Genomic DNA, 27,358 nt, shown 5'->3' with positions numbered 1-27,358 from the left:
CCCCTTCAGTGCCCATGACGAGCTGGACTCGTCATGGGCCGCGGTTGCGCTGTGCCCATGACGAGTCCAGCTCGTCATAGACCCCGCCCGCTAATGCAACGGCCGGCACAGGGCGGGGAAAGGGGCGGGCACTGAAGGGGTTAAAGGTCCATTGGATGTTCACAATACGCAAGACAGGACTACGGGCGATGCCTGAACTTTTCATAACAAACATTTCAGACCAATGGCATTGGACATAATGTTCTCAATGAACCAACCTGGTCTGTAGAATTTACCCCTAGCTTTGCCGTCATAAGCAACTCAAACCTACTGTATGAACATAAGCTTTCGTACAAGGCATCCCGCAGCTATACAGTCTTAAAATAACAAATATGTAGAAAATTACATTTGACAAAACAATATACAACCTGTCCCAAAGGGACATAACACGGTTCCTCGCAGTGCAAATATTCCACACTAGGAGCTTGTCAGACGGAATAACCAATGTTAAAAGTCGTACCTTTTACTGCAATTTGTGAGTTTCCATGTAACAAAATACCCGCCCACAAGCTTTAAAACAGCGAATAATAACCCACCCATATCGGCCTATTGACTTTAAAATATGCTTTTCATAAGGAATAGGCCAAACCTACTTCTGTCGTTGTTACTTATCACATGAAACAGATGAGAACTATGGCATAGGATGAATGCATCATTGGCTTGTCATGTCCAACACAGGGCTATTGTATTGCCCATAAGTTTTCCAACCAGGAATAAGGTGCAACATGAGCAATCTTTCTCAGTAGGAACACACAACCTCAGCCCCATCAAATGTTTTAGGTAGGAAGATCAACATGTGGGCGGAGCCACATCGCCTCTGGAAAATCGCGCTTCTTAAAGCTCTTTTTCTATTGATCACTTAAAGTCTGGTGACACTGGCTTTTTATGCTAGACAAAATTAAAAGGGGTGGGGAGGGTTCATCTATATGGGGACTTCTAAGCTCTGTCAGGGGATTTGTTCCCATGATATGCATTATAGGGCATAATCTCACGATGCCAAAGATGCTATTGCAAAATGCCAGAAACCCTTTAGTGCCCCCCTCACTCCCCCAAGGAGGCACAATTATGTTTTTATTTAGATCAATGGAAATACTTGCAGGGTTAAAACACTCTGGTCACCAAATATGGAAAATGTTCTCTTTGTCATCCTTCAGCCCAGATAAAGACTGAGGGCCTGACTCACAAAGGGCCTCCGCACTCATGGCAGAGGCCACACAGTCACGGGGGATTCTCCCCTGTCGTGAGGGACTCTCCACGCGAGGGAGGAATCTCCGCAATGAGAGTTCACATTGCGGAGAATCCGCCCTGAGTGCGGAGACTCCCCCACGACCGCTGGGCCTCCACCACAAGAGCGGAGACTGCCCCACGACTGCTGGGCCTCCACCACGAGTGTGGAGACTCCCCCCACGACGGCTGGGCCTCCACCACGAGTGCAGAGACTCCCCCACAACTGCTGGGCCTCCACCACGAGTGTGGAAACTCCCCCACGACTGCGGGGCCTCCACCACGAGAGCGGAGACTCCCCCATGACTGCTGGACCTCCACCATGAGTGCGGAGACTCCACCATGACTGCGGGGCCTCCACCATGAGCGCGGGGACTCCCCCACTAATTTGGGGCCTCCACCATGAGTGCAGAGACTCCCCAACGACTGCTGGGCCTCCACCAAGAGTGCAGAGACTCCCCCACCACTGCGGAGCCTCCACCACGAGAGCGGAGACTGCCCCACGACGGCTGGGCCTCCACCACAAGTGTGGAGACTCCCCCACGACGGCTGGGCATCCACCACGAGTGGGGAAACTCCCCCACGATGGCTGGGCCTCCCCCACGAATGCGGAGACTCCCCCACAACTGCTGGGCCTTCACCACGAGTGTGGAAACTCCCCCACGACTGCGGGGTCTTCACCACGAGAGCGGAGACTCCCCCATGACTGCTGGACCTCCACCAGGAGTGCGGAGACTACACCACGACTGCGAGGCCTCCACCATGAGCGCGGAGACTCCCCCACTAATGCAGGGCCTCCACCATGATTGCGGAGACTCCCCAATGACTACTGGGCCTCCACCACAAGTGCAGAGACTCCCCCACGACAGCTGGGCCTCCACCACGAGTGCGGAGACTCCCCCACGACTGCTGGGCCTCCACCAGGAGTGCAGAGACCCCCCCACGACAGCTGGGCCTCCACCACGAGTGCGAAGACTCCCCCACGACTGCTGGGCCTCCACCAGGAGTGCAGAGACTCCCCCACAACTGCTGGGCCTCCACCAGGAGTGAGGAGACTCCCCCACGACTGCGGGGCCTCCACCATGAGTGCAGAGACTCTCCCACGACTGCGGGCCTCCACCATGAGGGCGGAGACTCCACCACGACTGTGGGGCCTCCACCATGAGTGCGGAGACTCCCCAACGACTGCTGGGCCTCCACCACGAGTGCGGAGACTCTCCCACGATGGCTGGGCCGCCACCACGAGTGTGGAGACTCCCCCTCAATGGCTGGGCCTCCACCAGAAGTGCGGAGACTCCCCCACAACTGCTGGGCCTCCACCAGGAGTGCGAAGACTCCCCCATGACTGCGGGTCCTCCACCACGAGAACGAAGACTCCCCCACGACTGCTGAGCCTCCACCATGAGTGCAGAGACTCTCCCATGACTGCGGGCATCCACCACGATTGTGTCATTTCATTGACATTTTTCAGTTTATTTAAAAATAATAAATCTTGTATTTTTTAGTGTGTGAACAAATTTACAGATGCAAAACACACACACGTTTAATGTTAGTTGAATCAAGCGCAAATAAAGGTCAGACAAATGGGCAATAAAAACGGAAGGTGGGAAAAGGCCAGGACCACAGCTTTATAATTTAAATGATTTCCTTTCCAATGACACAAAAACAGAAGTGTAATCTAAAAATCAAAGTCAGGGTATTCTTTGCCAACAAAACGAAGACATTTAGTTAGGGCTGGCCATAAGTGCAATTCCGCATAAACACTTGTTCAACTGAAAAGTTGATTTATGCAAAATGTTTGCTATAGTAGTTGGCATTATAAGACAAAACCAGAATTACCAGTTTTCTAAAACAAAGATTACGCTTCTTTCAGCTTTTCAATATTTGAACATCTCAAATAATAGGGGCTGCTTTATTTACCCATTGCAAATATCAGAACTGTGGTAACCAATCACTTCCTTTTACCCAACGGATTTGAATACCGCCATTTGCATTTATGGCCAAAGGGCTTTAAACAGAGCAAGCAATGTCACACACACAAAACTACAATTCACAATCCAAAAATGTTTAGACATTTAGTGCTTGCATAATTTAAAGGATACATTTTGAGAGAGGTGTAGATCTCCCCCCCCCCCCCCCCAACCCCTCTCCTCAAAGGCCATGAACACGTTTGAACACATTTATCAGCTATTAACCCGTAGCTGTGCTCTTTGGGAAGGCTAGAGACTACACAAACATAGTTTGCCATGTATCAAATGCCACATCATGACAAACATCAAAATTGTGGATGCTACTCCTCCACTAACCACTCACAATGAGGTATCCAAGTGCGTGCGGACATTGACGCGGTTAAGAAACATTTATCCACTTTTGGAACATGGCTAATGGTGGGCGCGAATGCCGGGTATGGTTGTGATACATGCTATCCTCTTAGGACATTCCCTTGCTCACCCACACACAGCCACCAAAAGTACAACAACAAAAAGTAAAAGAAAAACAAGGCAACAGGTCTTTTCCGAGTGTGCAACCAGGACCTAGAAGAACATCCATCAGGACCACCCCAGAGCTGCTCCAATTTAGGAGAGAGTTGAATACACACCTCTTTAAAGAATCCAACATGATGATGCAGTAACAGTCCACCAACCAGATACCTCTCAAATCACTGGGTGCCTGTGTCTATGCCTTTGACTCTGCACAGCTCTATACTAACTTTGCCTAAGTTTGCACCCTACAAATACCAAATACATACATAAAAAGCGACTCAGTTGTGGGCAGTATATAGTTTTATATAGCGTGAACTAGACCAGAGAAATCGGGTATCAGAGTGCTTTTAAATGAGCACAAGTTTTGTTACAGATGGACACATTCATTTTTGTCAGGCATGGGGAGATTAAGTGATTTGCCTACAATCACAGGATGTGGAGCGTCGTTGCCGAGACTCGAACCCAGTTCCCCAGCTTCGATGTCGACTGCTCTAGCTGTAAGGCTACATCCTATCCTCTACATCCAATCCTCTTATAGAGTCATTTATGGACCTTTGTAGGACCAGAGGAACGCTACCTTACCGGCTGCAATAGGGGCAATTTACACTATCCCATTGACTCTGCACAGCTGGCTTGACACTGACCACCCACAACTCAAGCCAATAATGTCCATGAGATAGACTTCTTTGCATTGTCCATGGCCAAACAGCAAAGCCATATCTAGAGCAAATGATCCCCTCAGAATTTGCTGCCCACTCAAGATCCTGAAGAAGGGATATAGAGCCTGATAGTATTATTGCCATACAGTTGTCTTCACTGTGCTGCTTGCAAACCTCTCTACTTTAGGTTTAGGGATTTATAGCGTGCATGGCTACCCATAGGCATCCCAGCGCTAGTATGAAACAAGACAGGGAGATATCATGCACAGAGATTTAGGGGAACAGCCATGTTTTAAGTTTCTTTTTAAAGGTCAGTTTGTTCTCAATCATTCGGAGTTCTGGGTCCATACTGTTCCACAGTTTGGGTACCTGGTGTTTGAACGACCTTCCACCCCATCTGGATCTCTTGATTCTGGTGGTATTCATCATAAAATTTGATCCTGATCTGAGATGGCGACGAGGTGAGTAGTGGGAGATAAGATCTCGTACCAGCGCAGGGCCTACCCGTACATGGCTCTATGGGCCAAGAAGAGTGACTTGAATTTGATCATGGACTGGACCGGAAGCCAGTGTAGCTCTTTAAGGGAAGCTCTTACTGACTGATGTCTGGGTATCTTTAGAAGCAGTCGAGCTGCTGCATTCTCTACTACCTGCAGTCTGTCTGTGACATATTTGGGGGAGCCCAGGTATAAGGCATTGCCGTAGTCAAGCCTCGACACCACCAAGGCGTGAACCACCATCTTCCTTAAGTTTTCTGGGAGCAGGCTCATTATTTTCCTAATCATTCAAAGTATCCCAAAACAGGTACTAGAAAGTTTTTTAGCTTGGATTTCCATCATTAGGTTCTGGTCCAGCCACATCCGCAGGTTTTTTATGTAAGTTTTAGGGGGGGGGGGGAGGCGGACCCCATTTTGCTGGCCAAGGGCTCTCCGAGCGTGGGCTGAAGTTGCTGCCCAAAATGATAAGCTCGATTTTATCCCGTTCAGCTTAAGACTACAGTCGGCCATCCATGAACCAATCTTTTCTAGGCAGGGGGCTAGTTGCCTATGGTCTGAATTGATGGAATCTGAGATTGGGACAACTAGCTGTGTGTCGTCGGCATATGACACAATGGAAAAACGAAACTCCTGAACTATGTGAGCTAGTGGGCTCAGGTAGATATTAAAGAGAGTCGGGCTCAGAGAAGATCTCTGAGCTACCCCCCCCCCCCTCCCCACAAGAAGCTGGAAAGGAGTCTGATAGAATTCTGGCCTCCATACATTGGAAAGATCTGCCCTTCAGGAAAGAGGCCAACCATTGGTTGGCTGTGCCTCTGATTCCAATGTCCTTGAGCCTGTTGACCAATACAGCATGGTCTACTGTGTCGAAGGCCGCGCTTAGATCTAATAGCACGATCGCGGCGGCTCTTCCCTGGTCTAAGATGCTTTTTAATTTTTCAATTTCAACAAGTAAGGCTAACTCTGTGCTGTGTTTTGGTCGAAATCCCATCTGGGTTTGGTGTATACCATTGTCTTCGAGAAATTGTGAAATAGTGCTCTTCACGTGCTTCTCTGCGATCTTGCCCAGGATGGGTAACAGTGAAACTGGGCGGTAGTTCGCCAGAGAGGCTGGGTCGAGTTGGGTTTGTTTCAGTAGAGGTTTTACAATGGCATGTTTCCACTCTTTGGGCACTCTGCCATTTTCGAGGGATAGGGAAACAAGGTGGGGGAGTTGAGTTAGGACACATTTCCCCCCTTGAGTGAGAATATGAGGTGGCACCGGGTCCAGAGGGGACCCTGATTTAATGTTCTGTAGCAGGGACCCAACCTGTTCCTCACTCAGTTTGGGGAAGGTGAGTAGAACAGGGGAGGGGAAGAGTACTGACTGTTCTGCACTCTTGGGGGGTTCAGGAGAGGTGTTGGGGGCTTAGGTGTCTGCTGGTGAGCTTATGTTAGGGTGGAGTGAATTGTAAATATTTTCCACCTTGCACTTAAAATTGTGGCTAACCCATTACATCCCTCTTTTGAGCAATGAGAGACGTTTGCGCCTGAGTCAATTGTAGAGAGGGATTTTACAATTTTGAACAGCTCTTTTGAAGAGTTAGGGCACTTCTCAATTTTTTCTTCTAAAAAGGCAGCTTGCACTTTCCTGATATTCTCATGATATTGCTGGATAGCTAATTTGTAGGCTATTTTGAGCTTAGGGTCATAAGTTATTCTCCAGCTTCGTTCTAGCTTTTTGCAGCTTTTCTTTTGAGCGACCAGCTCAGGGCTGAACCAGGACAATCTGTTGGAGTTTTTTTACTTTATTGGACCTGGCTTCCTGCAGTTCCGATCTATGGATCCGTTTATCCAGGTTAGCCAATTTTTATGGGCTTCTTCCAAGTCTTTCGTTTCTGGTAGGGTGGACGACTCAAGGTCTGTGATCCAGGCTTCGGGAGTTCGCCTTGGCCATTTACGTCCCAGTACAGGGCTTACATTTTTGGGCTCTGTAATATGGGGTTTTAGAAACCAGTTTGGGATGAAGAGGTGGTCTGTCCATGGCATACGTATGGGGGCCAATGGCTCCAGTCTGGGGTCATTAGAGAAATTGGGATCCAGAATATGGCCCTTTTCATGAGTGGGCAGATGCACCAGTTGTGTGAGTTGTAGGGCATCCAAGTTGGCTAGACATCTCATAGTCGAAGGATTAGTTTGATTGTCCAAATGGATGTTGAAGTCACCTAGAACAGTAAAGGCGCTTTTCCCTATTATCATGCCGGCCAAGATGTCTGGGGCTATTTCTAGGAACGGTGTACAGGTCCCTGGTGGCCTGTAGATAAGGCAGCCTGAAAAGGAGCATGCCGGGGTGGGAGACAGTCTGAAGGCAAAGGCCTCACACTTAGCAATATTGAGGGGGGTGATGACACAGGCTAGATGTGATTTGCAAATAATAGATATGCCCCCTCCTATTGTACCCGCTCTTTCAAGGCAGTATATTTCAAAGCCCTGGGGAAGGGCGTTTACAATCTCTGGGATAGAGCTTTCTCGGAGCCAGGTTTCTGTTAGAAACAGAACCTCCAGCTCTTCCTCCTCAATTAGAAGCCTAAACTCGATTGCATGTTTTGGGAGGGATCTGCAGTTTATTAGTCCCATCTTCCAATAATTAGTGTGGTCTGTCTTTCCCCTACGCCCTGTCCCTGCTGAACCCCGGTCTCAGCTATGAAACCGCAGACAGAGCAGCTCAGGGGCTCATAGGTGACCAGAGAGTGCTGGCAGGTGGGGTGAGCTTCTGTATTCAAAGCCCGGAGCTCTTTATTTATGTATTTTATAGGTTTTGTAGGATTTGTAGGAACCCAGATGGTTTTGTTCTCAGATTTGGAATCTTACCAATCTAATGGTTGATCCTCATTGTGTGTTTTTTCTTCGACAAGAAGAAGAAAAGAGAGCAGAATTTGGTGTCGGGCACAGCGTGCTATGCATTTACTTCTATTTTTTTGTTAGAAAAGTCACTTAGTACAAGAAACTGTAAGGAAAGTCATGTTTACTAGGCTTCCAGAAAACGGACTGGCTTCCAAAGTTTTATGCATAGCCTGTTTTTGACTTCCCACCCACAAAAGTAGGAAGACTTGAAATATTTTAATCACACCAGATTTTGGACTTCCAAAATAAAAGTAATGACTGCCTCTCCCAAAATGTTAAATGAAGTTGTGGTTGTAACAATTACAAAGAATTTCTCCCAAGGCGGAGTCGTAAATAGCAGGTGTGTGTTTGTACCTTTTCAGACAAATGGCCATGGGTTTACTTCACAAATTCTAAACAGCTGCTCAGAAAAATAACTTCATGTACCGAGGCAATGGCTTGGAGGAAATGGCAAGTGCATCAAACCCACCAGGGACTTAGTCTCCCGGAGGATTCTCAAGCAGGAGTTCATTATCAAACTATGAGCCATAAAAAAGACTTGATCCAATCCTACACGTTTAGCATCCCTATGCTTTGTTGCCATGGGAATAGAGAGCTCTTGTCAACTAGAATTCTTAACGAGGAATTCTTAATGACTGCCCGAACACTAAGGACCTGATTATGACTTTGGCAGTGCGGCACCGGGTCCACAAAGGCAAAGCTGCGGTCAGACAGCCCGCCAGATTAGGAGTTTCCTCCTGTCTAACGCGCTATGCTTTTGACATTCCTACGAGGTGCCCTGAAAATGGGCACGGCAATGGGAACGCCAAAAACAGTTGATGCATGGCATGGACTGTAAAGTCCATGCCGTGCAGGAACTGATGTGCATGCACACAGGTGGGCACATGTTCTGCCCCCCTGTGTGCATTCACAGGGCATGAGGCAACAAGGGGCCCTGTAGGGTCCCCTATGTTTCCTCTCGGCCACGGTTTTCATGGCGGTGGAACTACCATGAAAGCAATGGTGGAGAGCAAACTTGTAATGTGCTAGTTGGAACCGTGGTGGTCCTGCCAAGCATATTACTGCCTCCTGATCGCCGCAACACCACCAGGGAACGGCGGTTCTCTGGCAACTGTGGCGGGCTGTGGCTGTCCGGCCATCCATATCATAATAGGGTGGTTGGGAGACCGCCGCACCCCTATGAGTCTGACGGTCCAAGTGTGATCTTCTCGTCCCTTTGTTCTACAGTAGACAATCTCCTTACGATTAGAAACCTAAAACTAGTGGTTAAAAGTCTTCTTTGGAGAAACACATTTTCATTTCTGATTCTGAAACTCATCCTTCAGTCATCTGAAAATAGCACCTATGACACCTTCCCTGTCATTACTGCCGCAGAAATGTCTTTCCTTTAGGGCATCGAAATGATTTTTGCATACTGAATATCAAGCGTGGTGGTTGTTTGGTGTGAGCCAAGAGTAAACTTTAATACCTCAAAGGCTGTCAGCTATATCAGATTGACTAGAGGAGATGGGGGAGGTGCAGACGAGAGGCAGGAATCTGAGGGTTAAGCATATACCGGCAGCCATGGGGAGTGGTGCACATATTTTGGGGAGAAGGATTAACAGGCGATTATTCCTACTGTAATGTTCTGCACACACTGGTCCCTTTGTATGGAATTACTGCTGTTTTACGACATGTCTGGGATGATGGCCCCACTGTTTGAATTTGTTAATGGTGTAGTGTTTATAATGTACTAAATGATCCAGTAGAATAAATAAATTCTTAAAGAATGACGAGCCACAATCTGAACAAAACATGACTGTGATTATCAAACATCATAGGGAGACGTTTGTCCTTGGGAAATACAGTTGTGCTCGAAAGTTGACTTAATTTTGATTATGGCGTTGCTGTGAATTTGTTTGTGAGATATCCGGAACCATTTGTTGCTTTCTCACTTCTTCCATGTGGGCCTGATTTTGGGGCTCATTCTTTCGATTACAGCTACAGAATCCAAGCTGTAAGTATATTTTCTAATTCTCATTACAGTAAATTGAATTATCTTTGTTTTTAATTGCATTTGGATTGGGAAGGAAGACACAGGGTCTTTAGGGAAATCTGCTCATCTCTCTACAGTGGCATGCATTATGTTATTCTTTGCATCCTGCCTACCGGGGGGCAGGTCCTTATTGGCCAAAACAAGGTCCAATCACAGGGTTGTTTCGAAAGCAGACATTCTGAACCTTCCCATATCCATCCTGGGGAAGATAGATAGATAGATAGATAGATAGATAGATAGATAGATAGATAGATAGATAGATAGATAGATAGATAGATAGATAGATAGATAGATAGATAGATAGATAGATAGATAGATAGATAGATAGATAGATAGATAGATAGATAGATAGATAGATAAGATAGATAGATAGATAGATACTTTTATTGCACAATTACTTAAAATCATTGCAATCTTCCTGGGGAAGGTAAGTAATGTGTGAAATCATCATGGTGCATCATGATGTTAGTGTCCAAAGACATCTGAGCATACACCACTTATCCAAATCGAAGCAATGTTGTTAATGTGGGCGTGCATGCAGAGTCAGCAGGGCCCATACAGGTAAGAGCAGCGGGGTCAGGGGGGGTTTTCGATAGATGACGATGACGGAAAATGTATTATTTAATTAATTTTCCTTCGTGGTCATCTGTCAAATCACCCCCAACCCGGCCCCACCGCTCTTACCTGCACGGGCTCTCCTGCACAGAGTACCCAGATCAATGTTATAGTACTAACGCCCATATTACAGTCCAAGCACACGTATGAGAGTGCATGCTGCTTCCCAGCTTGACGTCATGGTACTGCCTAAGAGCAGGAGTGGGGTGGCACCATGCTTACCCAGTTTGAAGTGATGGCGATAGCGCACAAGGAAATGTTTGAAAATGCACAATGCTAAGCGAAATGGAACCCTGAGTGTTTCTGCACAGTGACATTCGAAAGGACGCACTGCATATCCAGAGAAAAGCCAAAGTGTTTATACCTAAGGACACATATCAGGGTTTATACCACATACAAAGCTCAAAGCCATAATGTTCACTCACTTGCCCACTTCACAAGGATGTTTGAGGGTTCACCCTGGAACCCAGCACGAGGTCAGGGTTCTTACACCAATGGAAGCCAATAAGTCACTTCACAGCCCCTTTTGACGATGCACCTAATTTACCCAGACTGCACAGCGCCATTTGAAGGGGCATACCGTTTATTCACATTGCATAGAGCCATTTTAGGTTTCACACAGTTTACCTAGACCCGTGCTGCTCTATTTAGGTTGCATAATGTGTACCCCAGTTCACAGCGCCATTTTGAGGTCCAAACAGCTTACCCAGACTTCACAGCGACATTTGAGAGTGCGCACCACTTACCTTGCCCGTCTCCCTTTCCAAGTCCACATACTCCCGCGTCGGTGCCTGCCGCTGCTCAGCCTGCCAGCTGGCCGGAAAAAACTGGAGAGACAGATTGGTTCCCGTGGCCACAAAAGCCTTTTAGAGAAATCAATACAAACAGGATCAGGGAGCCAGGCATTTTATAAATTATGCAAGCAGCCATTTATTTTTACATCAGTTTATGTCTGCAGCCAGGCAGTAAAGACAATACTTCTTAAAAGTCAAAAAAGCACACACTCATCATTTCTCGTCCGCATCGAGTTACAAACATCTGATTCCATTTTAACGTCATTTTCCATTGCCCGTTCAGATATAAATTATAGCTTTGAATCAAGGCTATTTTTGCTGACATTACAGTCTGGTATTTTAGATTTCAGCTTAAATCGCTGTTGGTACCGATGCTTGTGTTTTTTCTTTGCCAAACAAAACAGGCTCCTTTATGCAATATGTTTTTTCCATTTCCTATTTTGGCTTCATAGTCAGATGGTTACTTAGATGTTTGCATTGTAGCCCTGAGCGCGTGCCACTGGATCATTTTTTTGTACATTTTAGGTGTGGTGCATAATGCTAAATGGATTGCCTGTTCTATGTATTCCCAGTCTTTGTTAGATAATAGAAGTAAAGCAAAGGGAGAGGAATAGATTTGCCCAAGATCACACAATTTGGAGGGAGAAGCCGAGATTTAACTACAGTAGACAATAAGACCACGCCAATTTCTACAAGAGAGACTTAAACAGAAAAGCTGTTAAATTAGGAACAGTTCAATTTTAAAAGCACAAAGCACTCAAAAATATGTAACAACATACTTGGGTGTCCTATCCATCTGTTCTCCATCCCACGAGTCATGCAAGTAAACTGACAGGTAAAGCAACTGAACGTCTTTCTACCACAAGTGTATTTTTCAGTTTGCATGCTTTTTTAGGTCTCGCCTCACCCAGCGCATGCGCTGGTCTGGCGAGACTTATTGAGAGGGCTCCAAAAAGTGCTACCAGGCCAGCCTAGAGTTACAGTGCCTGTGCGCGGGCGCCACGCTTTACCACGATTACTTTCACTTTCGCGGCCGCTTTGATGTTTGATCGCGATCACGATCACTTTCACTTTCGCGGCCGCACGGCCGCTTGGCATAGCCAATAGGTCTCGCTTTTGGAACCTTATAAGTATTTAGTTATGCAACTGTTGCATGGCTAAACACTTATGAGGTCCCAATGGCGAGACCTATTGGCTATGCCAATGCTTGTTATTTGGGGACAGATTGGGTTAATGACTTGCGTGGGTGGATATTGTGTTAAGGAAAACCATGTCACTAATTACTTTAGAAGTGCCTCCACCCAGTAAACAAAATAAAACAAGATGCTATGTTTATGAAGAAAACATCACCAGGATGACGATACCTAAGATTGTGTTGGCTCTGCCGTAGCTTCCAAACACAATGGGCTCTATTCACAAGCTGCATTTTGTTGTACATTTACCAGTTCTAAAATGGTACCACTCATGTACTACAAAATGCTACTCACAAACCTGCATACGGAGGCCTTCGCCTCTATCTTTTCTGTGTGGAGATCTCCTACCTGTGATCTCTAGATACGAACACCTACGATTTAGAAGTAAATGTGGGAGGGATGGGGAGTGGCTGGAGAATAGGGAAAACTTACCACTAAAAAAGGAGGGGTTTAAGGAGGAGTGGGAAGGGGTAAGGGAGGGCTAAGCAGGGGATTAGGGAGCAACATGGCCCGCCCACTAAACAGTAAGACCATTGCTAGTCACAAACGCCACTTCTAAAGTTAGTACTGACAAAAAGGGACTCAAAAGAGTAGTAAATGTACTCCAGCTCAGACCTGGAGTAAGTACAGCACCTCACAAAGCCAACCACTGGTACTGCAACACCCTTCCATGGAAAATAATGGAGGTAGGAGCTTAAAATAAACCCAATAGGAAATAATGTCAAAATAAATATATTTATTTAGACTTCTTTAAAATATATATACATTTTCTGAAATGTTAACAAATAAATGAAAAACAATTAGTCTTTTAAAATTATTTTAATAAGCATTTCAAATAAAAAAAATGTAACATAAATGTTAATGATTTTTAATACATAATAAATAAATATAAACAGTTTACTAAATAAATCTTTAAAAAATGATTTTAATTTTAATTAATATATTTACATTAAATATTTAATTCAAAATGTTTAATTTTGTTCTACATTTAAATTAAATATAGGACTGCATTGATCATATTTATCTTATCTTTAATTCCTGTAATCAGGGAGGGGAGTATGTATTGGGCACTAGGGTAGATCTGCTCTTTTTTAATGAGCAAATGGGTAGGAAGTTGTATTGACTTAGCAACTGTCACCAAAACAGTTTAGAGCGCTGCAAGTGGAAATGCGCAAGGTGCCGAGGGGCTCCCAATAGATCTGTTTAAGTACAATGTAAACTTTTGGGCACCATTAATAAATATTTAATGGGCAATGGTTAGGTAGAATCCAATTGACTCTTGGAGTGAATCCATCATTGTGCCAATTTATAAAAAAAAAGGTGATAGGAACCTCCCAGCATGCTACCGGCCAATCTAAGTATGAGATTCCATGGCAAAAATATTAGGGCGAGTCTTTTTTGGAAAATTGGAGGATTGGGAAGAGGCCAAGTCTCTTTTTTCAATGGCCCAATATGGCTTACAACCCGGGACTGTGGAACAAACTCCCAATTTATCCCTAATACTGGGGAAGTACATTAAAGCCAGGAGAGGTGCACTTATGGACCTCTCCTGTGCCTTTGACCTAGTAGCTATCGGGACGTTGTGGTAATTGATGGAACATGCAGGAGTTGACCCTCCATTGTTGGACCTGGTAAGGCGCCTACATTGGGACACAACCTTAAAAGTGCGTTATACACAGCCTGGGAACTGTACACATCCAATAAAGGTTACCAGAGGGGTAATGCAGGGCTGTATATTAGCCCCTATTTTGCTTTTATATTTTTACAATTTCTTAGATCCTTTTTTTGGCCCCTGTAGTGAAGACGTTCCCAGAGTTCGCTCCTGCGCAGTCCCAGTACTTTTATACACGGAGGACGCGGTTCTTTTAGCACTAATAGCTAATGGTCTCCAGAATCTTTTGAATGACTTTAATGATTTCATTTTATGACAAATGTAAACCTTAAGGTGAATTATCAAAAATCATTTATTATGGCTTGCGGCCCCAAAAATACAAGGTCCAAATGTTTTTTATTGGGGAGACCCCTATAGCAAAAGGACCTTTTTCAATTATTTAGGTATCTTCCTTGATGCTAATGGGACGTGGTACAGGCAGATTAATAAGATAACTCAGAAGATGGGGGCTACCTGTGAAATTATTTTTATATTTACCAAAAAGCTAGGCCATAAGCTGATTAAGGAGATGTGTCAGCTCTATAAGATCAAATGCCTTTCATTTGGAGTTAATGGGGCAGGGGTTTGGTGCCATGCTGTTCCAATGAAACTGCAGGCAGCTGAAAAATAAATTTCTGTCTAGGCTTTGGGCCACTCCCAAAACTACTTCTAGCTTTATCTCGCATTAAGAACTGGGCATGCGCTTTTTGGAGGACCATGTTGGTATGGCCCCTTTACTACTATGGCTGAACCTATGGGGCACTCCAGACGCTGGCTTCTCGAGAAAGGTGTTACAGAATTGTTTAAATCTAAATAATATGATCGCCATACCCCGGTTGGCATACATCAGGAATATTTTTTATAACTTGGGGCTGAGCCTTCTCTTTTGATTCCCCAGAATGTATTGGCCCCCAAACCAAAGATCTGGTAAAACATAGATTTATCTCATATAGAGAGGAGGTTAGAATTGAGTGGTCACTTGACATGATTTCAGTCCTCAGTTATATGGCAATTTCCACCACCTCAGGCAAAGAACCATATCTAATTTGGATCATGAATCCTGAACACAGATTGTATTTAACCAGGCTAAAATTAAACATGGTCCACTTTTCAGTTGCTTTTCCCTTGGTAGGCACTTGGTTTGCCTCCCTTCCATTCTGTCCATGTGATGCTGCCTCTTCTCAATCCAATGTGCACTTTATGCTTTTTTGCATAAACTCAGTAGCTAATAAGTTGTCTTGAAAAGCTTCACACCTACATTGCTCACAGGTTATTCTGTTGCCATTGACGGTGAGAGCATCCTTCCTGTTTTTTGGAGTCTGAGTGAAGGCTTCAAGTACTGACGTGTAAAAGAGCCACAACAGGGGTTGCTGGAACAGCTTACAGGTCACTCATAAACACAGAAAGGTTCATGCAATTATCAGTTTTGAGCCCCTCTCCTCCTTCCAGCCTAAAAGTAAGTATTACGGGTTCTAAACCTCTTAAACACCGGCTTTCAGCTCTGCATTTTAACTTTAATACTGAGACAATGAAACTTAATGGTATAGCCACAAAGCAATGTTAAGCATCAAGGTTCCTAGTGTCAGACTCATTGCTACCCATTACAGTACCCCTCTTGACTAAACTACAATTCTTCCAATACACCATAACTCATCTAAACCACAATACACCAAATCCCATCAATGATCCTCTGCTTCAAAGCAATCTCTTGTGCACAATTCCACAAAAACATCATGTACCTCCTCTAAAATACCTCCTGTATTACACTACATACATCTTCATCAGCTTCACTAGACCATATCATGTTCACACAACATCCCTGTACCACATCTCCCCCGAACGATGGCACAGACCACACCTCTACCTGCACCACATCTTCCCTAAATAATACTTTTTCAAATACACCCCATAGCCACTAAGTAACACTTCCCTCCACCACACCAAATCTCTCCTGTACAGCAATGGCTCACATTAACACATCTCATATATATAACCTTTCTTTGCTATATCACATCTCTCATCGACAGCACATACAAACCTGTACCACATCTCTCCTATGCAACTCTACTACTGACTCCACTACGCCATATCTCTCAGACGTCACCTCCTACACTACTGCACAATTCTTCTATGCAGCGCATACTCCACTACACCAGATCCCTTCTGTACAACACCTCCCATGCTACACCGCATCTCAACTAAACATCTGCTTCACTAGACTTCATCATTTTCACTAAATCATACATCATCCATATACCACATATTCCCAATGAATACACAGATCAAACCGTTTGCTTCGCCACATGTTCCCTAGAGCATACTTTTTCAAATAGCCCCCATATCTACTAAAGAGAACTTCCCTCCACCGCATCAAAACATTTCTAGGCAGCAACGCCTAAACTAAACCACGTCTCGTATATAAAACCTTCTGGGCTATACCACATCACCCATAGGCAGCACATTTTAAAGTGCACCATATCTCTCCCATACAACAACTACTCCAGGTACATGCACAAACCCCACCGGCATACAGGCATAACAGACTTATCATAGCATCTACTCTGCCTGCCTCCTTGCATTTACCCTGGAGAGTTAGTTTTACGATATTTCAAATGTAACTCTGCATTATATCGCGGCACTTGCCAATTTTGAGCTGAAACCACTGTGCTGCTGCAATATCGATTTATCTACAGGTTCAACTCCCCTACAAATCTTATGTGAAGATCAGCAACAGACATCTTCAACACATAGTAGTCGGAACTACCACAATTCTTATTATTCGCATCCACCTTATTTTGTGGTTACTTCTGAAATCTTCTACATTAGCCTTGAGGAAGTCCAATGAGACGAAACACATGCTGACTGTGTTGATGTTTATTTCTCATCTATTTATCAAGACAATAGAATAATGTTTCACTACAAAACCTCTGTGGACTATTTTTTGGTACAAGTTTATTTGAGTGCTCCTATACAAACCCCTTTTTAGCACCTTCTCCACTACATCACATCCCTCACAGACAGCACCTCCAAAACTATGCATCTTTGCTGTGCAACACCCACTATATCAGTCCACATCTTGCATAGACAGCACCTCCGAAACGACACCATATTTCTCATATTTCCTGGGAGCAACTGATGGAGAGGATACAGGGGAGGTGCCCTACAAAGAAATGCCATCTTAAAAAAGTAAATAAAAAAATTGGAAGCAGGATAGGAGAGCAATGAATGAGCAGGGATGGTGAAAGCTGAGAGTTGCAAGCAGAGATATGAAGGGAACACAAGGATGAGGTAGAGAATATGGAACGACACACACTCTCATAAAGTGCTGAAAGAAAAGTAAAGAAGCATTGGCAAAGCTAAGAGAGCTTGCCTTAACATGCTGGTGCAATGGCTATGCATTTCAAGGGGGCAGGAGAGGTGCACTTTTTATTGCACACATATGCCACGAAAAGAAAAGCAAAGCGCCACATATTCTTGCAATACACATTTAAAAATTTAAAAACAATCACTGATCTCTGTGTTTTATCATTTTTTTTAAAGACAAGTCTCTTTGTGCCATGTATTTTACCATCACTTTTTATTAAGCGATTAAAAGAAATTTCCCAACGAAGTCCTCAAATTGCAGGCATCTACAGAGCTGCAATGTCACATAAACATTTTAACAGCCACCTTAAAAATGATTCAGGATATAAATCACCATATAACTGATCATCTTGAGAGCAAGCCAAATAAAAAAAAATTAAGGATAAAATACAAAACTAAAAATAAAAAAGCACACTTTGAAAGAGTTGTGTGACTGAAAAAAGGGGAACTTATTTCAAGTAGAAGTGACCAACGTGCCCAACCGTTGTGCAGTTACTCAAAGTGAAAGTAGCCAGTGAGTAGAGTGGTCTGACCCATCGCCCTATGGGCTGGTGGGTGGAAGCAAACTGTGAATGACAATTAAACATACCAATGAATGGAGTCTATTGACCAAAAGTCCCTTTCTGTGTGTATATTATCCTTACATTTGTTGGAAACGAATAGTCTAGCGAGTAAAGCTGTCTCAATTGCCAGATCTGAAAAGAGTCCCCTTAAACCAGCAGCGGAAGTCTAGAACTCATCCAATCAGAAGCAGTGTAAAGGAGCAATTCCCCATAGGTGTAACAAACACGAATGGGAAGGAAAGCCATTGAATAAGGAACAAAGAATTTTCCTTTTCAAGCACTGCATCCAGTCATGAGGAAAGGGATGACCCATAGCCCCCTCCATACATTGTATTGTACACAACAGTTCTTAAACAAAATATTACTAAAGATGCCTCTAGGCAAGACCTAAAAAAAACCTCCTGCTAGTTTCGCTCCTGGAAAACTCTCCGTTAGCCTGCGGATTGAGAGACCAATGTTCATCAATGTATTTCAAATACACATCCAGCGTGTGTGATCAGACAGCAATAAGGTCTTGTTTGCCAGATCTCAGATTTAAGAGATAAAAACTGTATTTTTCTCCTATAGCGAAAACGCACACAATAAAGAAATGGACAAACCTGTTTTTAGAGATTTAAAAAGTATGTCGATGTTTTTGTAAAATCAACCATGGGCCACTGCACATGCCGAGATAACCAACAATTATGGCCATGTTCCGGTGGCATGGTATTACAGGGGACGCGAGTGCTTCAAGGCCACAGACCTGCGCCTGCACGGCTACCGAGCAAGAGGATCAGTCCAAGAGCTACATGAACCGCAGGATCTATGAAAGGCAATGTGCTGGTCACCGTGACGCGACAACGTGGTATTACTACACCTTGATCATCATGTCTTACATTGTTTATTAAGTCCTAGACAGGTTAATTGAATTACTTTGTTGAGAAACAGGCCCAAGACAAGTGTATTGAATTACTTTGTGGAGGAACAGGTCCAAGACAGATGTATTGAATTACTTTGTGGAGAAGCAGGACCTAGGTAGGATTATTGGAATACTTTGTGGACGAACAGGTCCAAGACAGGTTTATTGGGTACTTTGTGAAGGAACAGGTCCAAGACAGGTTTATTGGATTACTTTGTGGAGGAACAGGTCCAAGACAGGTGTATTGAATTACTTTGTGGAGAAGCAGGTCCTAGGTAGGATTATTGGAAAACTTTGTGGAGGAACAGGTCCTTGACAGGTTTATTGGATTACTTTGTGGAGGAACAGGTCCTAGACAGGTTTATTGAATTACTTTGTGGAAGAACAGGTCCAAGACAGGTTTATTGAATTGCTTTATGGGGGAACAGGTCCAAGACAGTTATATTGGATTACTTTGTGGAGGAACAGGTCCTAGACAGGTTTATTGGATTACTTTGTGGAGGAACAGGTCTTAGACATCTTCATTGAATTACTTTGTGGAAGAACAGGTCCAAGGCAGGTTTATTGAATTGCTTTATGGGGGAACAGGTCCAAGACAGGTGCACTGAATTACGTTACGGAGAAACAGGTCCAAGACAGTTATATTGGATTACTTTGTGGAGGAACAGGTCTAAGACATGTTTATTGGATTACTTTGTGGAGGAACAGATCTTAGAAAGGTTTATTGGATTACTTTGAAGAGGGACAGGTCCAAGACAAGTTTATTGATTTACTTTGTGAAGGAACTGTGGCAGAGGAGTGTCGCCCCACTGCTCTCAGAGCAGTGGAAAGGGAAAAATAAAATGATAATAATGTTATTATTTTATTTTTCGTTGCTGCTGGGCTGGGTTAGGTTGGGACGGGGCTGGTGGCTCAGAGAGGAGGAGTGGACTGTGCACACTAAGGGGTCTATTAGGATGGTGGATGGATGGACACTGCCAGGCCGGCGGTGGTAACCGCCGGACCAGCGGTGGACATCCGCCCGCGATCGCAACCCTGAAAACCGCCGGTCCCATTAGCATGGTGGTGACGACCGCGGCGGTGAGAATCTCCACCCGCCACTTTTCTGCCGGTACCAGTCCGCACGCATGCCTAGTGGGCGGAACTGGACCGCTACAATGATGCCGGTGCAGGGCCAGGCTCACCCGGCATGCTTATAATGCCGGCGGTAGCCAGCCTTTCAGCGACATGTGGAGAATGTCTCTGGGGGCCCATTGCGGTCTCCCAATGTGTTGGGGGGGGTGTGGGTGACATGGGGGGTACCCATGGTACCCCTCTACATGTCCCTGTACCAGGTGGCAGGCACTGTGCAGTGCCTGCCACGCAGTGCAGTGACATGCATGACATGCTCCTTTTCACACCGCAGCGGAGCTGCTGGCAGCAGCAACCGCAGCAATGTTAATCGACAGAATCCGACCACCACAGTCGGATTTCGACTGCGAAGCATCCTAATTGGGCCGGCGGTTATGCCACGGTCCTTGCGGGCGGTCTTTTCCCGCTACCATGGCGGTCGGGGAGAATTTCCGACCGCCGTCCTAATAGGCCCCTAAGTGCGCATACCTGCTTGGCCAGCCTTCTTGGCCTGGCCAAACCGTCAAGGATACTTTGCATGTTCCCCCACCAGGCTGCATTACACAGCCTGGTGGAGAACATGCCCAGGCCCCAGGCACCATCTGAGCTCCGAACCACGGCGCTCAGACCAATTACAACACTGCAGTGCTGCTTTGTGATTGTCTTAGGGAAGCCTGTGTGCTTCCTGACTCTTCAGCAACAACAGAGGAGCGACGGAGGCGGCTGTGGCGCGAGGAATGTTTTTTTTGTTTGCAATATTTTGCAGGACAATAATCAGAGTTCACCTTAAGAAATTTGTAATGAACATTATTACTGCTTCCTGTACGTATTGGTTGGTACCGGCAGCAAAGAAAGAAACTGCCGCTTTCACTGCACCCAAGATAGACCAGATGTTCGCATTAACTTATGCTTCAGGAATGGAAGCTAAAAGCTAACGGAGGGCGAAGGAAGCATTCAGGCAATAGAGCAGGGATATGAGTTAGGAAGTTAATGGAAAAAAGGAAAACCTGAGGTACGCCTGGAAACATGCTGGGTTGAAACAAGAGTAGAAGCTGACAAAAAGCCAAGTAGGCGCCAAAGAAATGGATGCAGTCCAGGATCATCAGCTGCGGTCAGGAACTCAACGAGGAATCGGAATGGACAGAGAAACCAAGACACAAGAAGGAGTCCTCTTGCAAAGCTATGGTGCTTTGAGACAAGGCACCACTTCTATGGTGTACCTGCACCATGGCAGAGCTCTGCACCACCTCACGAGTGCACATTGAAAGCCAGAGAGACTATATCGGAGGTAGCTGAGAAGGTGAGGTTCCTACTCTCTGATGTTACACCAGTCTTCTTGCAGTGCCTTATATATGCAGTTCAGTGTCCTCCCATTTCAGTCAGTTTTGCAGTAAAAACTCACTGTGCATACAGGAGATAGCCAGACACGTGTTTCATGGTCTTTGATATTCTTCAGCGCAGAATATTCCTTCCATTTGGGGGTGCCCATGCGGTGCTTATATATTATGTTTGCAGTTCATAAGGGGGTAGCTCATGAATTCACCCAACATCCTCAGATTTTATCCCAGAAACATTTCTCTGAAGCCAGGAACATGGGCATGCTCCCACAGAGACATTCTGGACTGGTGAAAGACCTGATGCGTTGAGTAGGGTGATTGCCACACTGCACAACTGTCTCCCATCGTAAACGCAGTGTAGATAATGTTCACCCACTGAATTCGTATGCCAATAATAAGGTCACCAATCACGAGTACAATAACAGGAGAAACTACACTATGCGGATGGAAACCAGCATCCAAGCACTGCAAGGAGACACGACACCCATCAAATAATGTGCCAGAAGAAATCCTGCCCTTTGAAACAATGTGCATGGTGAATTATGTTATTCACACCATGCCCGGTGAAATATAAACCGTTCTGCGCCAGCCAAAATAACACCCATCTCATACAGCTGGAGAATAAGTAGTGCTTATGGCTTCATCTAAGTGTATATGCAAGACCCACAGAGATATCAATTTATGCACCCTTGATTGTCCGTCTGCTTCATTCCCATATAATCAAGTGGTTTCATGTCCTAAAGATTATACCTACCCCTTGACAAACTACCTCTGCCTTAACATCCTTTACCCAAAGGCGATTTTCACAGCTTTATAGCAGGGCTAGGTTGTCTGGCATCAGGAACCTATAGCCACTCCTCTGTCCACAAATCATGTTGCAAAAATAATAACTATGCTTTCCGTTATTCGACAGCGGGTAGGTTAGGCTACTCAGTTATCCTCCCAGTAGTAATTTGATACCAAGTAGATATCTTTAATACTATATTATAAGAAGCATTTGCAAAACATTATTGTTAAGGAAGCTGCTGGGCCTTCATCAATAAAAAAAAATAGATAAATGACATTTATTAAAAGGGAAAATATTGTTTAGGTCTCAACTGCACAACTTGTCATAGAAGTCATGCGAATGTCTTTCTATGTGGATCTGCTCCTTGTGAAAAAGCAGAATCCCTGGCAATGGCTGAAGTGGGCTGACACATTGCCCCATGGTGTATACAGTAGTGAGCGGAAGAAAATGTTAATGACACAATAACAGACCAATGGATGGCATACCCTTTGTTAGCATCCATTTCATTGCTATGCCAATTCTTTGAGGGCATTTCCTCATGGAATCACCTTCTCGCTCACCGATAAACCATTGAACACACAAACCAACACCTCCGCCTGCATGTCTGCAGTCACCAGATGGATGAAAAACAACGTTCTGAACCTCAATATAGACAAGACAGAAGTAGTCATCTTCAGTAAAGACATCTCGCTATGGGAATCCACAGGTGGCCTGCTGACTTTGCATCCACGCCCAACACATCCACCCATGGAAAGAACCTCAGAATAGTAGTTGAGGACCGCCTCGTTATAACAGGCCATGGTGAACACAGTCCCCCATCTCCTGTTTCCACACATTCAAGAAGCTCAAGAAGATTATTGTGAGAAGGTTTGGACATGGTGAGTACTTAGGTACACTCCAGATTGGCTACTGGTGTACCCTTGTAAGTCCCTAGTATATGGTACCGAGGTACCCAGGGCATAGGTTCAAAGGGGTCTCCCATGAGCTGCAGCATGTCTTATGCCACCCATGAGAGAACACTCAAGTTGTGACTACAGGCCTGCCATTGCAGCCTGTGTAAGCTAGTGGTACCACCGCTTACGACAGATATAAGTTTTCTTATATCTGAGGTCACTGCACTTAAAACCTATAAGTCACCCCCAAGGCAGACCTTTCAATCCTGAAGGCAGGGTGCTCAGTTCTAAGTGTGAGGGTGCCCCTGCATGAGCAAGACACTCCTACAACCATCGGAGTTCATTCTCCTGGGTTGTAAGTGCATCAGCCATTACGATACATAGAGTGGCCATGCTTCATTACGCAATGGCTATCTCTAAACTGGCTCTAACAAGCCCTGTCGTGTTTGGTATCAAACATGTTGGAATCATATGCACTGAAAAGCTGCTCAAGAAGGCCCTCATTGCTCCCCGTACCAGTCTTTATGACCAGCACAGCAAACTATGGCTGCTGCCGACCACATGCCTTCCTGCAGCTGAGCCAAGCTCGACCTGGGGAAGGCAGGACCATAGGTTTCCTGTCACAGGGAGGTGTGACCATCTCCCAGACAGGACGTAGTGTATTGGGACAGGATGGGGGCGTTTACTAGCACCACTCAGACTGCTTGAAGGGCACATTTGGTGCCCTCCTTGCATACTCCAGTCCAAACCAGTTCAGGGAGCCGCTGGCTTCCGCTCTGGCGTGAAACTGGACAAAGGACATGGGAGTATCCTCCCCACTGTCCAGTTCCTCCTCTGGGAGGGACCCCTGAATCGTTCCAACCATTTCCTTAGGGTACTTAAGGGCTTACCTGTGGGTGGGTTCCTAGATTCTTTGTGGGACGAGATTCAGATTCGAAACCACTTCATCTTCGACCGTCTGGGCACTCTGGACTTCGCTCTGGACATCAAGACTGCAACTGGGAAGACTCCTGTTGCTCCTGGTCTCGTCGTCCTGCCAGTCTTTCTGCAACGTCTGTTCCTGTGCTCAATACAGGTTCCTCACAGGACCTGTGGACATCCAAGACACCTGATGGAATCTCCCTTGAAGTGAAGGAGTCACTTCCCTGCATCTGCAGGCACAGCTATCCAGCTGACCGGTCTGCTGATCCCGAGCTCCTACAGACTCTGAAAGGTTCAGCAACACAAGTGGTGGCTCTACAACTCCGTCGAAGTTTGCACTGTCATCCTAGCAAGTTGAAAGCCAGTATACCTTGTCGTAATCGCTAGAGCAGAACCCCTGTGCACAGTGTCCACTTGCTGTTGCCACGGCTTGGCCTGGTCACTTCTGAGTGGCATAGAGTCTGTCCCCTCTGCTTTCAGGTTCTTCCCATCTTGAATCCACCTTTGGCTTCCACCGGACTCCTTTGTCTTCTTCTCTAGCGGCATCTTTCCTGAAGTCCTCCATTGTGGTCTTCGGCAGTTTCCGACGTCACTTGACACATATGCACCTGACTTCCCTGGTGCAGGTATCCTGCTTACTGGGGTATCCACGAGTGGGGTGACTCTCCAACCTTTCATCTGCCACGTGGTTTCTTCAGGGTCTGCTGGGAAAGTTCCTTCTTCAAAACTGCAAATGCGACGTACCCGTTGACTTGTGTTCATCACACGGTCGTGTTCATACTCTGCCCACGGCCTCCGTGAAGTTCCTAAATACACACCTCGGGTCCCTGACTCTTCTATGTCTTCTGGGTCCATTCTTGACTTGAGTCATGGTTCACATTCCACTATTTTAGTATATGGTTTGGTCTCCCCCTGGGGACCACTGTGTATTTGTGCTACTTACGTAATCTTTTGACTAAGTATTGTGTGTATTGTAGGGGATATCGTGTTGTGTTAGTGAGTGTTAATAATAAATACATTTTTTTTATAACTACACTGTGCGGTTCTTTTTCACTTAACCTATACCATAAGATTAAGTGCTGGTAAAACAAGCTGCTTTACACTCCTTCTGGACTAGGCCTGAAGGCTGCTCTCCACAGTTACCACTTAGAGAGCTTTCTACTGTTGTCTAAGACCACTAAAATCACCATAAGGGTTGTCTTGTTTACTGCAGGGTGCTACACTTACATAATTGAGCACCATATACTAAGCCAGCCTCCTACAATTACCAAGTGGCTTCCCTTCAGCACCTGCAGAACCATCACCAGAGCCTTCATCACCATTAGGTTGGACCATGGAAACGCACTCTACATAGGAATCAATGCAAATCTGACCAGAGGACTCTAGAACATACAGAATTCTGCTGTCAGACTCACATTCAGATGCCTCCCTCCACACCCACATCACTCCACACCTCAAAGACCTCCACTAGCTCTCCATCCACAACCAAGCACTCTTCACACTCCTCATGCACACATACAAAGCCTTGCACAACATCGGCCCTACCAATCTCAACAATTGCGTTAACTTCCACATTCCTACCTGACTCCTCTGCTCAGCCGGTGTCCTACTCGCACACATCCCCAGCATACACAGAAGCAGATCTGGCAGCCGGATCTCCTACTTTGTTCCCAAAGTCTGGAACGACCTACTCCTGCACATTAGAGCCACCTCCTCAGTTCTTGAACTTTACTAGAAACTAAAGACATGGGCCCTTCACTTAGTATCGACCCTGACTCGGCCCACACCGCTTTTGCTTTTCAGGGCCAGGACACCCTTCCGGGTGAGACGTGCACTCTACAAATACTCATAACATGAACAACAACTTCACCCTAGACCATATCGTCATTTGTCATTTCATTGTGAGTATAATAATACAAAAATTAAAGTAATATGAAAATAATACTTTTAGGATAACAGTGTGAAGGAAAAGAGGTAACTTCAATGGATTAAGTGTAAGGGTTTCTGGGTAAGGCATGGGCTAAGTGTAAGGGGTTAAAGGTAATGGGTAAGGGGTAATGAGGTTAATTGTCGGGTACAAAATGGAAGACTTTAAAGGCATCAACAACCTGCATATCTCCACTCTGACCTAAACATTTTGGGCCTCATGTAGGTAGCCAAACACCGGTCGGTAACGGCCGATTTTCGGTAATTATACCGTTACCGACCGGTATTTTGGCTATTGGTATGTAGGGGGACAAGTTTTGGCTTCGGAATTTACCGAATCGGTAAAATTACCGATTCGGTAATAATACCGAATCGGTAATGTTACCGAATCGGTAACTAGTCCGAATCGGTAATTTTACCGATTCGGTAAATTCCGAAGCCAAAATCGAGATGTAGGGGGAGTGTGTGGGTGTGTTTTAGAGTCGGTATTTACCACCAACTTATAGTTGGTGGTAAATAATTAATGTATGTGTTTAAGCATTTTTACGCGCGTAGCAGTGTGCAATGTGGCATACATACATGCCCTTAGGGCATGTATGTGTGCCACATGTGCACACATGGCTGAATCAGGGGTGCAACAGGGTGTCAATGTGACACCCTGCCACCCTTTCATGTGTTCCCCCCATTACCGAATCGGTATTTACCGATTCGGTAATGAGGCATACCCTCCAAATACCGATTCGGTAATTACCGACTTGTAACGAATCGGTAAAAAATACCGACTCATTACCTACATACGAGTTACCACTTCTAAAATACCGATTCGGTATCGTTCGGTATTTTAGAAGTGGTAACTGGTATGCTACCTACATGAGGCCCTTTGAGAGGTATTGATTAACTCTGTAGGAAACAAATTCTACAGCTAAAATCAAAGGCAAAATATGTTTCTGGTTCTGCTCCTTCATTGTGGAACTCACTCCCAGACCATGAAATCCCAAAATAAATCTTGACTTTTCAAGAAAACTGAAAACTATACAATTCAGTACACACGTTTAATTCTCATTTCCTCCTCCTCACCAACAGATGAAGAACAATTGGTCTCTACCTAGGATGCTCTGTCTTCTTACCTTCTTCTTTCTCACCCACCTCTCTTCCATCGCTTTCTTAACCATAATCTTTATATTATTTGAATTTCAAATTCAACCAATGCTGTTTTCATTGTCTACATGTAGTTTAGGAACCTTGATCTTTTTTTATGTGTCAAAAATGCAAAGGGCACTGACACCTTCTAGGGTAGCGGTAACGCTAAAATATCATAAATAAATTCTGCTAAATAAATGTAGGTGGTTCGAATGGACATATGAATAATTCAGTGTGATTAATTGCCCAGTATTCCTTGAAAATAATTTAAAGTCGCTAAAGAAACGTGGATTTAAGCAGGTTAACATTAAATGTAAAAACATATTTGAGATATCTGCGTTTGTTAA

The 27,358-nt window shown here is 45.1% G+C and overlaps 1 protein-coding gene across 4 annotated transcripts in view; it reads right to left on the bottom strand.

Moving 5' to 3' along the window:
- The window catches only part of CBFB (core-binding factor subunit beta), a 186,555-nt gene that overhangs the window by 145,673 nt on the left and 13,524 nt on the right, over positions 1-27,358 (bottom strand). For all 4 annotated transcript variants that reach the window (XM_085639689.1, XM_085639686.1, XM_085639687.1 and 1 more), the window contains exon 3: positions 11,182-11,298. In XM_085639689.1, the coding sequence (XP_085495815.1) occupies positions 11,182-11,298 (117 nt within the window). The remainder of the gene's footprint in view (positions 1-11,181; positions 11,299-27,358) is intronic.

The sequence above is a fragment of the Triturus cristatus genome, chromosome 12, assembly GCF_964204655.1.
Source record: "Triturus cristatus chromosome 12, aTriCri1.1, whole genome shotgun sequence".
Taxonomy (NCBI): Eukaryota; Metazoa; Chordata; class Amphibia; order Caudata; family Salamandridae; genus Triturus; species Triturus cristatus.
Note: the sequence above shows the minus strand (reverse complement) of the source record. Positions and strands in the feature narration are given on the sequence as shown.